Source organism: Camelus ferus, chromosome 2 (genome assembly GCF_009834535.1).
Source record: "Camelus ferus isolate YT-003-E chromosome 2, BCGSAC_Cfer_1.0, whole genome shotgun sequence".
Taxonomy (NCBI): Eukaryota; Metazoa; Chordata; class Mammalia; order Artiodactyla; family Camelidae; genus Camelus; species Camelus ferus.
In genome coordinates, this window is record NC_045697.1 from 74,592,896 (window position 1) to 74,610,443 (window position 17,548).

At 32.4% G+C, this 17,548-nt stretch overlaps 1 protein-coding gene across 8 annotated transcripts in view; it reads right to left on the bottom strand.

Annotated features, from left to right (window-relative positions):
* The window catches only part of TBCK (TBC1 domain containing kinase), a 172,781-nt gene that overhangs the window by 35,731 nt on the left and 119,502 nt on the right, over window positions 1-17,548 (bottom strand). The window contains exon 25 of one of the 8 annotated variants that reach the window (XM_032461194.1): window positions 17,080-17,465. The exons of the other annotated variants lie outside the window; for them this stretch is intronic. Within the exon in view, the coding sequence (XP_032317085.1) occupies window positions 17,304-17,465 (162 nt within the window). The 3' untranslated portion in view covers window positions 17,080-17,303. Of the gene's footprint in view, window positions 1-17,079; window positions 17,466-17,548 lie in introns of those variants that run through there. 8 annotated transcript variants of the gene reach the window in all.

Here is a 17,548-nt window from a genome sequence, read left to right on the forward strand (position 1 = left end):
ACAAGACAAGTATTTTGCTGTGTCCATTAAACTACTGGGAGAATGACTCTGTCATGGTAGACTGAAATGACAGACTTCATCTTTTTGTATATGGTGTTAGAGAATGTACTAAATTCATTCTTGTACATATAGCTGTCCAGTTTTCCCAGCACCACTTACTGAAGAGACTGTCTTTTCTCTATTGTATATTCTTGCCTCCTTTGTCTCCATCATTAGTGTGTGGGTTTATTTCTGACCTTTCCATCCTGTTCCATTGATCTATGTGTCTGTTTTTGTGCCAGTACTATTCTGTTTCGATTACTGTAGCTTTGTAGTATATAGTTCGAAGTCAGGGAGTGTAATTCCTCCAGTTCTGTTCTTCTTACTCAGGATTGTTTTGGCTATTCAGGATCTTCTGTGTTTCCATACAAATTTAAAAATTATTCATTCTAGTTTTGTGAAAAATGCCAATGGCATTTTGATAGGGATTGTGTTAAATCTGTAGACTGCCTTGGGTAGTATGGTCATTTTTACAATATTAATTCTTCCAATCCAAGAACATGGCATATCTTTTCATCTGTTTCCATCTTCAACTTCTTTCAGCAGTGTCTTATAGTTTTCTGAGTACAGGTCTTTTACCTCCTTAGGTTTATTCCTAGGTATTTTATTTTTTTGATACAGTGGTAAATGAAACTGTTTCCTTAATATCTCTTCCTGATAGTTCATTGTTAATGTATAGAAATGCAATGGATTTCTGTATATTGATTTTGTATCCTGCTTTACCAAATTCAAGATGGGCTCTAGTATTTTTCTGGTAACATCTTTAGGATTTTCTATGTATAGTTACAATGTCATCTGCAAACAGTGACCAATTTACTTCTTCCTTCCTAATTTGGATTCCTTTTATTTCTTTTTCTTCTCTGCTGTGACTAGGACTTCCAATACCATGTTGAATAAAAGTGGTGAGAGTAAGATCCTTGTCTTGTTCCTGGTATTAGAGAAACTGCTTCTTGTTTTTCACTATTGAGTATGATGTTTGCTGCGGGTTTGTTACACATGGTCTCTATTATGTTGAAGTATTTTCCCTCAATGCCTGCTTTCTGGACAGGTTTTTTTCTTTTTGTCATAAATAGATGCTGAATTCTGTCAAATGTTTTTCTGCAACTATTGAGATAAGTCATATGGTTTTTATTCTTCAATTTGTTAATGTGGTGTATCACATTTACTGATTACAAATATTGAAAAATCCTTGCATCCCTGGGATAAATCCCATTGATCAAGGTGTATAATCCTTTTAATGTACTGTTGGATTTGGTATGCTAACACTTGTGAAATGGTAGATTTTTAATGAGGGTATGCTTGTATACCCTTATGCTGCATATGCAACCAACAACAATAAGGGTATAAATGTATACACTTATGTTTCATATGCAAAAGGTCCTAAATAAATATAAAGGCATATTAACTTTGAGAATACAGAGACAGTATCTAGAATTCTCATATTTTCTGTAATGGATTCTTGCACTAACAGTGCAGTTACTCAGGACAAAAATCTGAAAATCAGCACAGACTCTTCATTCTTCCTTATTCCTCATTCCCATCTAACACATCCCCAAGTTTCACCAAAATAATTCCTGAATCTGTTCCCTGGTTCACTGCCCTATCTCAGCGCTTCCATTGTCCCTTACATGGACTGTAAAAGCTGTTTCCTCTTTTCCTATTTCCTTTTTTCACTGCTTCCCTCTTCATCTAAATTCATCTCTTTTAATCTATATTCCAAATGCCATTTGAGTCAAAAATAAAAATCTGATCATGTAAATTTTATAATTAAAACACCTCAATGGCTTCTAGACATTGATAGAGTGAAATCCAAATTCCTTGGTATAGTGTACAAAGCCCTTTATTAATTGATCCCTGTCTATAGCAGGCAGGAGACCATAGGCTTTGGAGTCAGATTGTCAGGACTCAAATCTTGGCCAGCCACTCATCAGTATGTGGCTTTTGGTATAATATATATCCTTTCTGGCCAATTTCTTCAGCTATCAAGTGGATAACAGTCGCTATCTGAACCCTCCTGGGCAATGGTAAGAATTAAACGTTAATTTATATAAACTACTTAGAATAGTGTCTGACACACTGTTAAGAGTTCAATAAATGTTTGTTGTCTTTCACCTTTTTTCTCACCCCTCACCACCTTGTACCTTATGTGTCAGCAGTAGCAGACTGTTTGCCTTTTCATACCACTGTGCCTTTGTCCATGTTGTTTCCTCTGCTTAGAATGCCACAATTTGTCCATCTAATTAATCTCTGCTTACCTTACAAGTATTAGCTCAAACATTACCTTCTCTGTGAAGAAAGTGTCTTTTTAATTCCTCACAGAATTATTTAGTTTCTCCTCTGTGTCCCCATAGGTGTCTGGTACACATCTTTATTGTAATAGGATTATTTACTTCCCACTAGGCTGAAAGCTCCTTAAGGATAAGGAAAATGACTTTTACGCCTGTTTTCCCCAGGTCTCAGCATATAAATGAATAATATAGTATTTCTAAATCTTCTATTACTTTTCCTGAGTAACTCTGTGCTGTGGGGTATGTATACGTTCCCCAAACAACCTGTACATACCTCTATCATAGTAATTACCATATTTATAATGTATTATCTATTTCTCCACTTCACTTACAAAATCCTTGAGTACAAGTTCTATGTCTTTTCATATTTGTATCTCCAAAAGAAAGCACAAGGTTTGGCAAAAAGAAATTCAATAGATAGTTAATGAATGAGTGAGTGAATAAAAATATGATTAAATAATTTTACAGAGCATATTCTATTCTTATGTCTGGATTACTAGGCAGATTCTTCAGGGATGGCAAATCATCAGATTCTCTCTAGCCTCTGGGCATTGTGATGGTTAATCAAGAACACTGAAATCTATATCTGCTGCAGTAATTTCTCACAGTCATCTTCCCTTTTCTCAACTGAAAAATTGAAGATGACAGTTGCCACCATATAAGCTTACAAAATGTACTCTAATTAATTGAAAGAAGTTAGATGAATATAAAGAAGGTAAAGAAATAAAAACAAACTGTCTTTAGGAAAGCAGGCAAAATAATTTAGTGATAATAAATATATGAATGAAGGAAAAATAAATACTACAGTTGATAGTTTGGAGAAAATCAATGAAACTGGAAAATCTATGTATAAACTGTATGCATAATTAGAAATGAGAAAAATATAAATATGTTTTATAGTCTTTTTCTTTCTTTATTTTCTTTATATATCTCTTTATCTTTCTTTATCTATCTCTTTATCTTCTTATCTATATCTTTTTAATTATCTATAAATGAGAAAGAGAATAAGCATGTAAAAATATTTGAAAAAATAAAAAATACTGATTCCAAATAGTCCCAAGAGTACAAAATCTGAATAGACCTATATATCCACAGGCCTAAGTAGAGATGAAGAGAATTATGAATGATGTGTGTGTGTGTGTGTGTGTGTGTGTGTGTGTGTGTGTGTGCAAAAGTCACAGAAAAGCTGAATAGACTGTGGAAATACAGGTAAATTTTTAAGGTTTTGAAATAAGTACTATAAAGGAAGGTGCCAAATACATTTTCTCCCCAAACAACTCTCTCATTTTCAAAGAATAGGGAATCCCTATAACTGTTAGATGGCAGAGAAAACATTGAAAGGTTATTTTATGAAGCTACCTTAACCTAATACTTATATCTGATAAAGATGGCACTAATCACACCTCTCCCAATAGTCCTTATAAATTTTTTTAAAATTTCAAAACTAGAAAACTGAATGTAGTAGCAATTTAAAAGAATAGTATATTACTTCAAAATGACACCTGCACCCCAATGTTCATAGCAGCACTATTTACAATAGTCAAGACATGGAACAGCCTAAATGTCCATCAACAGATGACTGGATAAAGAAGACAGTGGTATATTTATACAATGGAATACTATTCAGCCATAAAAACCAACAACATAATGCCATTTGCAGCAACATGGATGTTACTGGAGAATGTCATTCTAAGTGAAGTAAGCCAGAAAGAGAAAGAAAAATACCATATGAGATCGCTCATATGCAGAATCTAAAAAAAAAAATAAAACCAAACAAACATAAATACAAAACAGAAACAGATTCATAGACATAGAATACAAACTTGTGGTTGCCAGGGGGATGGGGTGGTGGGAAGGGACAGACTAGGATTTCAAAATGTAGAATAGATAAACAAGATTGTGCTGTGTAGCACAGGGAAATATATACAGGATCTTGTGGTGGCTCACAACAAAAAAGAATGTGACAATGAATGTATGTATGTTCATGTATAACTGAAAAATTGTGCTCTACACTGGAATTTGACACAACATTGTAAAATGACTATAACACAATAAAAAAAAAAAAAGGAAAAAAAAGAAAAATAATTAAATAAAAGAATGGCATATTATGACCAAATAGGGCATATTCCAGGAATGAAGAATGGTTCAATATTGGGACAATTTTTAAAATAATTCATCATCTTTAATTAGTCAAAGGATACAAAATATGTAAACATCACTATAAGTGACATAAAGCCAAATGTGATAAAATTTCACACTTATTCCTAATTTTAGAAAAAGGAAAACTCATGGTAAACACATATCAGAAGGAAAGTTAATTAGAATGATGAAAGATGTTCATTCAGATAGATCTTCTTTATCTCAAATATTTGACATTATACTTAATGATGAACCACAAAGGCAGACATTAAAATAAAAGTGCAGAAATATATTATAACTATCAGCATCACTATTTATTACCTGCTATGGAAGTTGCTGTGAAGTCAATAAGAAAATTAAATAAGGGGCATAAATATCAGAAAAAAGAAATATATGATTTTTAGATGATATAACAGTCTGCATAAAAATCTAAAATAATCAGAGTTAAATTCAATAAAAATGGTAAGAATCTGGTAAAGTTTTAGTTACAACATACATACAACAGCATCACTCGCTTTTCTCTATAGTAACAGTAGCCAGTCAGAAAACACCAGGAGCAAGAACTTTCAATCACACAATCAAAATATTTCTTGAAAATAAAATACTTAGAGGGAGCAGGTATAGCTCAAGTGGTAGGGCACATGCTTAGCATGCACAAGGTCCTGTATTCAATCCCCAGTACCTCCTCTAACCATCAATAAATAAATAAACCTAATTACCCACCCCTGAAAATAATAAATAAATAAAAGTAAAATACTTAGAAATAAGAGAATCATATTTAAAGAAAATGAGAGTTGTGGTGGGAATTTGAAAAACCTGAGAGACACAAGATGCTACCTGGAAAGAAAGATTCAATATTACAAGATCTTTATTTTTCTTCAGAGTAATGTATTAATATTTGACAACTTGATCAAAACCCCAAAATGATCTTTTTTTGATTTTGAAACATAAATTCTAAAGTTCATTTGACAGACTAAATAGGTGAGAATGTCAAGAAAATAATGAAAAATAATAAAATACATTGTCATATATTAAAATTATATACAATCAACACTATACAATACTGCAGCAGAATACACTACAAGATTAACATGACATAATGTGATGCACAGAAACAGACTCAAACATACATAAGTATCTGGTAAAAGAATAGGACTACATGTTATTTCACTGGGGAAAGGGTGTTTTATGTAGGATAATGTTGGCATTTATTAACTGCAATAAAATAAAAGTATGTTTCATCTTATACTATAGAGCAAAATGATTTATAGGTGGAACTAAAAATAATGTGTAAAAAGTGGAATCATAAAAAATGAGAAAAAGTATTGAATACTAGAAATACTTATAAGCATGTAGCAAAAGCTAAACTTTTAAAGAAGAGCAGTGTATGTGAAAAATAAAAATTTAAAATGCCCGTAATATATAAAGAACTCTTTTAATCAATAAGATAAACCAATAAGAAATAAAATCTGCTTAGTTGAAAAGAAAGGACGGGAGATGTAAACACATACTTCACAAAATAAATACAACTAGTTAATAAAATTTTTTTGCCTCACTAATAATCACAGAAATATAAAAAAAATATGCACAGTCATAGAAATGCAAAAACTAGGTAAGTGTTCTGGATATCTTTTGTTTGCCCTTCCAGATTGACTCTTCTCTGGCTTCCACCTTGTTCTTTGCTTTGTGTGGCAACCTAGCTGGACTGCAAGAGGGAGCCTAGGTCCTCTGGCTTTCCGGTGGGTACAAACAACAGGGAGAGTAAGGTCAGGATTTTACTCCCCTGGTGCCCTACTTGAAAAGTCACCTTGGTCCAGCTATGTCCACTGACCAAAGGGCACTGTTCCTCTCAAGAGGGATTTCTCTACCTGTTTCTCTTTTTTCATGTTCTGATACCCTCTTTCTCCCGCACGCTTTTAGCCTTTGAGTGGTAACAGGGCTGTCACTAATATCCATAATTTACTGCATTATCTCTTGTACTTTCACCAATATGTCACCATCATCTTTGTAATTATTATCTCTGAAAATGAAACATTCTTGAATTATCCTAATTTGAGTGTACCATCTTTTGCTGTTGGTTGAACTCTGACAGGAAGGGATTAGGGAAAAACTCTAAATTATATATGTTTTAGATGTGTGAAATTAACATAAACTCTCTGGAGAAAAAAATGGAAATATATTAAAAAATTTCAAATACGCATGCCTTTCAATAAAGAAACTTATATTTAGAAATTTGTTCCATGGACATAACCACAGACTGTACAAAGTTGTATGGGAAAATATTTATTGAATTATTGTTTTTCTTAAATTATGAAAAACTATGTCAACACATGATAAAAGGGGTGGGATGAATAAATACCAATGAATTCATATAAAAATACCATTTATCCATTAAATTTATATTTTAGAAAAAATTTTTTACTTGAGATTCTCAGGATATATTATCAAGGGGAAAAAGACCCTATAAGACAATAAATTCCCTATGATATCAGTTTGGTGATGTATGTGTGTGTGTGTGTGTGTGTGTGTGTATATATATATATATATATATATACTATATATATATATATATATAAATATGTATATTTATCTATATATATACATCCATATATATATATGAATGATGCACAGAAACTGTACAAGTGGTAGTTTATAATGAGTGGAATTTGTCTTTTTTCTTAATGCTTTTCTGTGTTAAAGTTTTATTCATTAATTAATTCATTATGAGCTATTTTTGAAAATTTAAAAGTTAATAAAAATATGAGATTCGTTTTCAACCAGCATTATTATATACTCCTCTTAAATACTTTATGAATCTTATCTATCTGAAGACAGTTCTTGTCAAATGTTTACACAATACAAAAAGGCTTTATGAATGAGAACTCATGGCTATATTCACCATTGTAGGAACTAAGATTTGGCATTGGAAAACATGTAGAGATGTTATAGGAAGACAATAAAATCATTACTATTTTTAAATTCAGATAAACATTTAAAATGATTTTAAACAGATCAGAAAGTAGAGCAGACTTTCATGCATTCAAGTTTGGAAAGGAGACATAACAATTTAATATAGACAACTAGATAAAAAATGTTTGCGGTTCACTGGAATGTTACATTGGTAAAGACTACTCTGTCTTTTGCTTGAAGAAATATTTCAATAAACTGATGTTTATCCACCACTTCATCAAATGTATGAAGAATTTAGAGAAAAGGGCCTGTTCGCCACATGGAAGAATGTTTAATATACTTTTCCAAACTTCAACCACCACAAATGTAAACTACATTATCATCAGTATTTTTCCTAGCTTAACATTAGATAGTAGAAATTATTTAGTAGACTACTGCTTAAATGACTGATATTTTTCTTAGCAAGAATTGTGTTTCCTTTAAGAGTAATATATTTTGATCCTGTACTCAGAAACAACTCCATATGTGATCATACTCATAATGTATGTTAGAAGGTTAAAAACAAAACAACAGACAACTTTCCTTATGGAAGGAAGCCGTTTTCATATTTTATGCTTGTGTGTGTGTGTGTGTGTGTGTGTGCTGTGTGTGTGCGTGGTGTGTGTACAGAATGGGGGGAGGGTAAGAAAGAGAGATGAAATCTTAATACAAAAAAATTAGCCTAAGGCCATTCGGAAATTAAGGATTCCAAAATATATTCATAGTATCTGGGTATAAATGAGTCCAGCAGTGCTGCTTTCAGGAGATACATGATAGATCTGACAGTTTTTTGAAGCTTTTGAGGATTTTTCTCAGGGACAGGATATGTCTATAGTATTGGTTCTTGGAGTCTATTTAAGATCTCTTCACTTCGGAAGCAAAGTACCATTCGTTAAATATCTACTTTAGAATTCCAGAAGTTAAAATAAGGCATCACAGAAAGTGACACACATTGCATACATTTCTGTTAGAGAGAGATCTACCTTTCAAGCAAAAACATTTAAAAAGACTTAAATTTTACTGAATAATTGAAACTGGAACACCAACTGGAATACTAAGGATAATCTTCCAAAAGAAAGATGGAAATACAAACCAGAAAGTATGAAAAGCAAAAGTAGGCATGCTTATAAGGCAGGGACCATCACAGGGTTAATCACGTATTAAACATGTTTCAACATAATGAAAATACACTTTCTTGAGGACAACTTATGAAAGCAAAATCCTACTCAAAGATTTTTCTAAGTGACATTTCATGTTTCTAGGAGAGAGGCTGGGTCAATATAAAAATGCTGATGATAATCCAGAGTCAGGTACATCAATAGCTTAAGTTTCTTATATTTCTTTTTTATCTCCCATGACAAGTATAACAGGGCCCTGACCAGAGAAGGAAATGAAATGTTTGATAAATATACGCATAGGGTCTACCAAGCTGAAGTATTGAGAACTGCAGGTGGAGACAGAAACTGGTGTTAGGGAGAAATCATGACTAGAGGAACATATTTTTTAAATTATCAGCATAAAAACTGCAGTTTAAATCATGAGATGAATAAATTTTTGAAGAAAAAGGGGAAAATGGCAGGAAAAAGCCTTAATTTTGGTATGTACATCTATATACTGCTGAGAAAATCTTAAAATTATATAAAATATTAATAAGGCTTGGAATACATGAAGTTGAGTTTTTTTTAGGGTAATATCCATCATTCTTATTTTCCCACACGTCTACAGTAAATAAACTCCGCTTTCTTAGCACTAGATATTTCTAGCTCATGTATGAGGAGGGACAGGCTTTTGTAAATGGCACAGGCAGACATTAACTACCATTCTCAAAGGAATTTTAACAAAGGAAAACTACCCTCAGAAAATTTATCAATCTACAAAGACATTTTTATCCATATATTTAAAACAATAAATACTTTCAGTGGCAGTATAGTGTTTCTATTTCTTTCTCTTGTTTTTAGAGAATTAGGGAGAAGTTACCATTTCTATGATAGAGAAATATAGCATCTGAAATAGAGTTTGAAATAAAATTGTCATGCTCTGGAAGCTGTATAATATATTCTCACACTACAGAGAATATTTTTCTCCTTCAAATAAAAGAGAGATAATGTATCTGAATATGAAACACTTAGAAGTGGAGATAGAATTTTTTCAGTGATTAGAAATTTTATGCTAAAATTTTCACAGATGTGCTTCCTGAAAAATTGTGTGTAAGCTAAATTTCTGTAAAGAGAGTAATTTTCTCTTTGATATACAATGTCATTTCGGCCTCAGTTTTCTCATGTATAAAATGAAGGGGCAAGAGCAGATATCTTATGTTTGTCTTAGCTCTAGAATTCTATGACATTTTTTTCTGATTGACTTTCAACTGTTAATAGGTCACAAAACTCTTGCTTACTTCTTGGGACAAAGATTAAAAGCCTGCACATAATACTTAATGACATCAAAGGAGTTTCTACTTAAAGAGATTCAGAAGTGATTCGAACTGTGAGGCTTAGTAAAGTGTTGTCCATAAAGCATGACATGCTTGTATAAACTTTTATCAATAAGAACTTAAGCATTTCGAAGACAAGTAGCTGGGAAATACTTCATGGTTTAAACTGGTTGACGTGAAGGCAGAAAAGATGGAAGCAATAAGTGAACACGTCTCATATCAGTGATTTAAGGGGCAGAAACAGGGTTAACATGACAATGTGTGTGGGGAGTGGTGGTGCTGGTGCCACTGTGTATATATTTTCTAAAAGCTTCTGTAAATAATTTCCAAAATAAAACCAGAACTTAAACTTCCTAGGCTGAGGTAAACAAGGTGAAAAAGTTAAACGTGAGAGCAACTGCCCTCAGCTGAGCTTCTAAAGGTAGACCTTGTGATACCCTCCACTGGAATGTGACAGAGATGTTATTCCACATAGAACTTCATGGTCAGCTTTCAATGGCAGCAGAGATTCAGGGAGTAGAGGCAGCTGGTGACTAAGAGTCACAGTATTTTAGTCAACTGATATTTTCATCTCAAAGCCTACATTTTCAAGGTACAACCTTTCCTTGAGTTGAGTTACTGACTTCATTACCCTTCTCTCTCACTCCTATACTTTTCCTTTTACATGGAAGTGATTAGCACTACCATTTTTGCTCATGTGTTCCTTGTCACTTGGGAAATCCCCCCATCACTCCCCTCACTGTGTAACTAAAGAATGTCAAGTAAATGACCAAAATACTCTAGCTGGAAGCTTCAGTAAAGCCCTGTGGAAAAGTCTACAGATCTACCTCTCATCCTTATTGCTGTGCCAAGGACAAGGTTGGTGAGATCTCTAACATGTGTGTGGTACTGTTATTACTATGATTAATATCTGGTGGAATTTCCAGCTAACAGCATGTATCAGCCAACCATTTTTATTTTAATATAACTGAGATGTCCCAAGTGAAAGGAAATTTAAAATTTTAGTTATGCAGATAGAAGACTGTTTAAAATTGATGAAGGAAGGATACTCACGTGTCTCTAATCTCTAGTCATTTATTTTAATACACTACAAACCATTCCAGACAATTCTTATGAGAATATAGATATTGAAGTTGCAATGATCATAATGTATTCAGCTGTATTCCAAACTTCCTTTACATAAATAAAGAGATTGTAATTTTAATGAGATCAGAAAGATTACGTACATGTCACAACTAGGCTAAAGGCAGATATTACCGAGATATGCTTTAGTTTTATAATATTATTATGCAATATGAACTGATAAATATGAATGGGTCCTTTCTGTAATGTTAAATTGGCTAATACACATTTAAAAATATTTACCTGTTGAAAATAAGTATTTCAGGGGAAAACTAATTTATTTTTCAATTCTTTTAAGATCTGACTAAAGTTCTAAGTTCTGAAACAAAAATTGGGGATGAAAAAATATAGAATTTTTATAAGAAAATCTAATAAATTAGCTTATATACAAAAAGTTCAAGTGTAACAGCAATTACAACTAAAATCAGCAGCTATAATGCCATAGATGAATTACTGCAAAATTTATTCTAGATATATTGTATTTTAAAGTTGTTAAATTTTAAAAAAGTGTTCATATTCTCCTTTTGACTTAATATAACTTAATATGCAATAAAAAGTAATCTAAGAAAAGGAAAAATATTTGATAAAGGATTTACTGGCCATATTCCTTGTGGTGAAATAAATCTTTAAAATACTACAGTAGCTATAAAATATACAGATATATTTCAACTATTATATACTGCATTAAAATTTTTAAATTTTCTTTGGCACTTCTGGTCATATTGCCATAAATTTAAATGTGTTCAAAAATTCTTTTTTAGAAAAAACATAAAATAGATATTCTATTGCAAAACCAGATTGGTTAAAACACAAGAGGTTACTTTAATTGAAATGATAATAATGCTATAAATGGTAAGAATACCATAAATAATCAAGAATTAACCAATGTATGACAAATGAATTAAAAAGCCACAAGTTGGTACTAGCCTCTCAGGGAAGGTAATTTATAATTATTTGCTCTTATATATTACTATAAATAATTATCTCCTTCCCAATCAATCAACATGCGAAGAATTTCTTGGTATTTTAAATTTAACTAAAACTTATTCTTTAACTTTGGCTGATAAATTTTTAGTAAGGTTTCATTGCTCTTGAAGTCTAGTCAGTTTTTTATTCTAACTCTCTCAAAATCATATAGTTATCCATTCCATGATGTCCTGGAATATTTTCATCCAATGGTGAGGAAGGACTTTAAATATAACTCTGGCTTAAAGTAAAAGTTTGGCAGTTTCTGATAGGACTGATACAGTCTATATAAATAGAAATTAGGACAGAGCCTGGATTTAGAGCTGGCTCAAAAAGCTGAAACATAATAAAAAGACAAAGCTTGGAAGTCAACAATAGTCATGGCTTGTATTCACTTCCTACTGACTATCAGAACAACACGTTCAAAGATACTTGAGAAAAGTCTTAAGAAGTCAGAATGCATGGCTCTTTCATAACATGATAAAATTTATCTCTCAAGCCAAACTGAGCAAGCAAAATGTCAGAAACACTGTCATTAAATCCAAGTGTATGATAAAGATGTCCACCTTTACCACTGTTATTTAACACTGTTCTGGAGAATTAGGTGAAGTAACCAATTAATAGAAAGATACAAGATGTATAGAATTGGAAAAGAAGCAAAATTATAATTTTCAGATGATACATAACTGGAAAACCTGAAGCAAGTGAAAAACTATTACAAACAATGAGAGAACATTAATGTTGCAGATAAATTATAGTAATGCTTATGACAGTGAAAACTTTATAGATTGTTTATTATGTGCCAGCAGTGTTCTGCATATATTAGCTAATTTAATATAATAATCCTATAAAGTATAAATATTATTATCTATATTTTATGGACAATAAGAAAACATGTCACATAGCTGGGGTGGCACAGCAGGGGTTCAAAAATTCCCAGTCTACATTCTTTACCACTACACCAAACAGTCTGTAAAACCAACAATTTTTCTGTATATATAACCAGCTAGAAAATATAATAAAATATCCAAATAATAATGACAACAGAAAGGTTAAAATAGGAATAATCCTAATAAGAAATATGTGAGAAAATTTTAAAATGCCATAGAGGAACTAAAAAGACATGAACAAATGGAAAGGCATACCCTATTTTTAGAAAAAATAAAATTCAATACTGTGTATCAATTTTCTCTACTTGTTTATACATGTAATTTAATCACAATATAAATGACAAAATGATTTTTTTTTTCAGGGGAGGAAGGAAAAAGACAAGCAATTCTATAAATCACATAGAAACATAGTGCCAAATGTACGATATAATTATAATTTTAATAACCTCTTGGTACTGGAAAAGAAATAAACAGATCCATTAACTGAAAAAAAGGATTCAGAAATGGATATAAATACATGTGGGAATCTAGTTTATCAAAAGTGAGTATTTGAATCAGTGGGACCATTTAATTTATTCAAGAAAACAAATATCTTATTAATCTTAAACTAATTCAAATATCCATTTGACAAGCACAAAATTTAAAAATCTATTAATTAAATCAAGCCTGTCCAGACTCTATTGTTTACTCTTTGCTGTCTGTTTTACTTAATTTCTGTAGGATTTTGGAACAATAATTTATAATTCAGATAGATGTATTTTGGAATAATTCTAGTTTAGTTGCTCATTTTGGCTTTGCAGGGAATGAAAAGAAACAACCTTTAGCAATGATTCTCTAGCAGATATGAGAATGCTACAGATAAAAGCTGCCTTTTCTTTTTTCATTATGCACCTTTATTTGTTAAATTCTGTGTTAGCATCTGTACAAATCATGTTAACAAGTTAATTTTTTAGCTAGGTTTATTTCTCATACAACAGGGCTTGTTTATTTATTTTGCTTATTTTCTAGGAAATCCTGGGAGAATGGCTGAAAAAAGCAGGACAGTAATATCCTAGGATTGTGAAAGTCATTAGACTCACGGAATCTTGTATATAACAAGTGTGTCGGTTGTTGCTAGCTTTTCTGTAGAATCGTGCCAGAATCCATTTCTCTTTAAATGCCATGGAATGTCATTGATATATGAAATGACACCTCTGGCCTTTGAGGTTGCATAAGGAGGATCTCAGTGCAAGAGCTCAGATATTCATTAGCAAGTTGGAATTGGGCTATCTGTGCCCATCACTCTTTATGAAGACAGTATATTCTATAGACTCACTCTTGGAAAAACACTGCTATAGGAGATATCTCAGATCAATACTGAATTAAATCAGACTGCAAATAAATAAAAACTGTCACCAGCATAACTTTCCTATCAAGTGCAATGCAGATATGCTAATACTGTGTCCAAGCCTCGCCCTGTTGCCTGTAAGGAAGTGTTCCCTGTCTCAGATCAGTTCAGCTGCTAGCTTGGGCCAGTACTAAGTAGGATACTCCACCCTAAATCAGGACAATTGTTATTGCCACCAAAGATGACAGTAATCCCTATTTACTTTCTTCTTCTGTTTTTTTCATCAAGAATTCCATCCCTAACACCCTCCTACCCTCAAACTTCTAAACATCTCTCTTCCTTCCCAAAACCCCTCCCCCACCAAAAAAAAAAAAAAAATCTTCCTCAACACAACACACTCTAGAAATCTAGTACTCTTTCAGTCATTATTTGATTCTTGTCTGGCTCTGGGCATTTTTTCTGCCCTTATTTCACTAGTATTTAGAGGGCACTGTCCTATTTAGAACAGACTGTGCACACTGAAATACCTATATTCAGAAAAGTGGCATTTACTAACTTGATGATTTTGCATGAGAAGACCCAGGGATTTCTGTAACTCAGAGGAAGAAGCATCTTTAATATGCAACTATGAATTTTGATTTCTCAGGATAACTTCACAAAAAAAGGATTACAGTAAATAATTAAAAATATAGTGATGAGATATGTAATATGTAAATGTTGAAAGCTTCAGACTGCTGCAGTGAAACAATTAGATTTTTAAAATGTGAAAAAATAATAAAGAGTCAGTGAGAAAAAGCAGTGATAAACACGCATCACTAGTTTACATATTCTTAACCTGGAAATAAATAATTACCCATGAGTTATTTTGTTACAGTTATTTATACTCTGTTTCACTCCACAAGGAATTTGAAATTTTGGTTCAGCTTACCCTTCCAAAAAATCTAATACATGATTTTATCCCTTCTTGATACATTTTTTCCATCTGCCAAAATAGTTTTCTGGTATGTTGAATTAAATTACACCCAAAATTTGGAACTGATACACTGTGGGAAAGGAAGTTTATATAAAATGGTAACAATTTTGCTAACTCTGGACTTGAGGGGCTCTGTTTTAACTAACATTTGAGACTGAAAAATGAACAGTATGGTTGTAATGGCAGTGAGGCTTGGGCATTGCTCGTCATGCCCCTCATCTGAACTGAAGATACATTCCCAGCCACCTTTTCTCACACACCCTTACTTAGCAAGGTACTTTGAAAAGATGCAGTCCACACTAGTATGAAATGAGGACTGTGGAACCCTCTCTGTAACTATAAAGCTCTTAACAATATTAAATTATCAAGTGTTTGGCATTTAGTGGGTGTGGAACAAATGTTCTCTAAATGAATAAAACAGTCAGAATTCTCTTAAAAGTAAAATTAAGTTTGTTTTTTTTTAAAGCATTGTTTTTCTCTTGGTTTTTCCTTAATCCCCACCAATATTTTGCTTCTTTACACCTCTCCTCTTGAAGCAAATTCTTCACATTTTCAAGTTTTCAGGAAGGAGAACAGTTCGTCACTTTCAATTCCTGATGATTTCCATCTTAGGTAACAATTATGTTTATACTCATACATACTCATACATTAATACCCTGTAATTATTACCTGAATCACTACATATATCCTGAGTTGATTCAATAAGGTTAGTTTTTGACTAATTTTAAGAGAGAAAATATAAAGTGTTAGTAGGGAATATAAGTTTTCTGAGTCCTGGATGAATTTCTCACTCTAGTTTATTTCCACAGGAAAAGCCTTTGGAATTCCAGTGCTGTAGGTCAGTACCACTGATTAAAAACTGCTCTCACAAAGATGAACAAAAAGGGGAGGGGAATACAGGGAGAGGAAGACTTGTAAGAGGGCTGGCCGTTGGCAGTAAAGACAAGAGGAGAGACTCAGAGAGTGAGCGGGATAAAACTAACTGCTGAGGAGTGAAAACAGCTGGTGGTTTTCGTGCAAGAAAGGAAAGTCAACTTGCCAAAAAAGGGTAGACTTACATAACTATAAAACAAGTAGATTAGTATAAAAAAATACAAAAAACAACACAGAAGATAAAATAACACTGTCACCATAAACGTGAATGTCTTATCATTGTAGTTTCCTCCCCTCATGGAAAAATAGTCCTGTTTAGCTTCAAAAATATGTCTTGAGAAAACCGTATGCACCTATCACATTAAGAATCATCCAAGACCTTACTAAAAATATAGATTCTAGGAGTCAACCCTCAGAGATTGATTTAGTAGATATGGGACAGTTGTGAAGCTCCAAATATGCATTTTTAACAAGTACTAAAGAAGATTTTGAAGACCGTTCTTTAGATACATTTTCTTATAGGGAAGAGTAAAACACTGATTAACTGGAATTAACTTTTTGTTAATTCATTAAAAAATATTTATTGATTACTAGGTACTATTTATTTATCAATATGCCAGATACTATGATAGGTTTTGAGGATGCAGTGGAGAATAAGAGATAAATATAAATATATAATTATTAATATAATGCATGTTATGAAGGAAAAGTAGATAGAGCTGGTATGCCTGATGAATACGGAGTTGTGACTAAGCAACTGAATGATCTGTTCAACTGAGAGTTAATAGTATAACCTTATTTGTGGTAATTACTTCATCTAAATATACATATATTGTGTATTTACACACACTATTTCTCAGGCATTGAATTAGGCCCTGGGGGTCCTTAATGTACCCATAAGCTATCAGGAAAAAATGTACGTAATTGTTTCATTTATTAAGAGGCTACAATGCATCAGGCATTAAACTAAGCAATGAGAACATAAAAATCAATAAAATGCAGATCTTACTCTTTAGGAATTTAGTTTAATTTAAAAAATGGAAGCAGATATAGAGACCTGAAGGCAGAAGTTTGTATAGGGTATTCCTAAAATTGGGGGAAATCTAAAGCATAGAAAAATAAGAAGGAATGATACACTGATGGAAGTTGATAAGATAGACAATGGAAAGATTATGCAGAGCCTTGCAGACCATGTTAAGAATTTTTAATTTTGTTATAAGGAAGGATAATGAGAAGATTCTTGTTAAGATTTCTAGTTGAAAAAATTATGCTAAAGGTGGTCCCAAATCCAATATGACTGGGGTCCTTATAAAAAGGGGAAATTTGGACATAGACATATGCACAGAGGCGAAACAATGTGAATACATATAAAGGAAAGATGGCCATGTGACTGAAACGATGCATTTACAAGCCAAGAACACTGGATTGCTGGCAAACACCAGAAACTAGAAGAGATAAAGGATTCTCTCTTTCAGGCATCAGAGAGAGCATGTCTCTGCCAACACCTTGATTTTGGACTTTTAGCCCCCTGAAGTGTGAAACAATAAATTA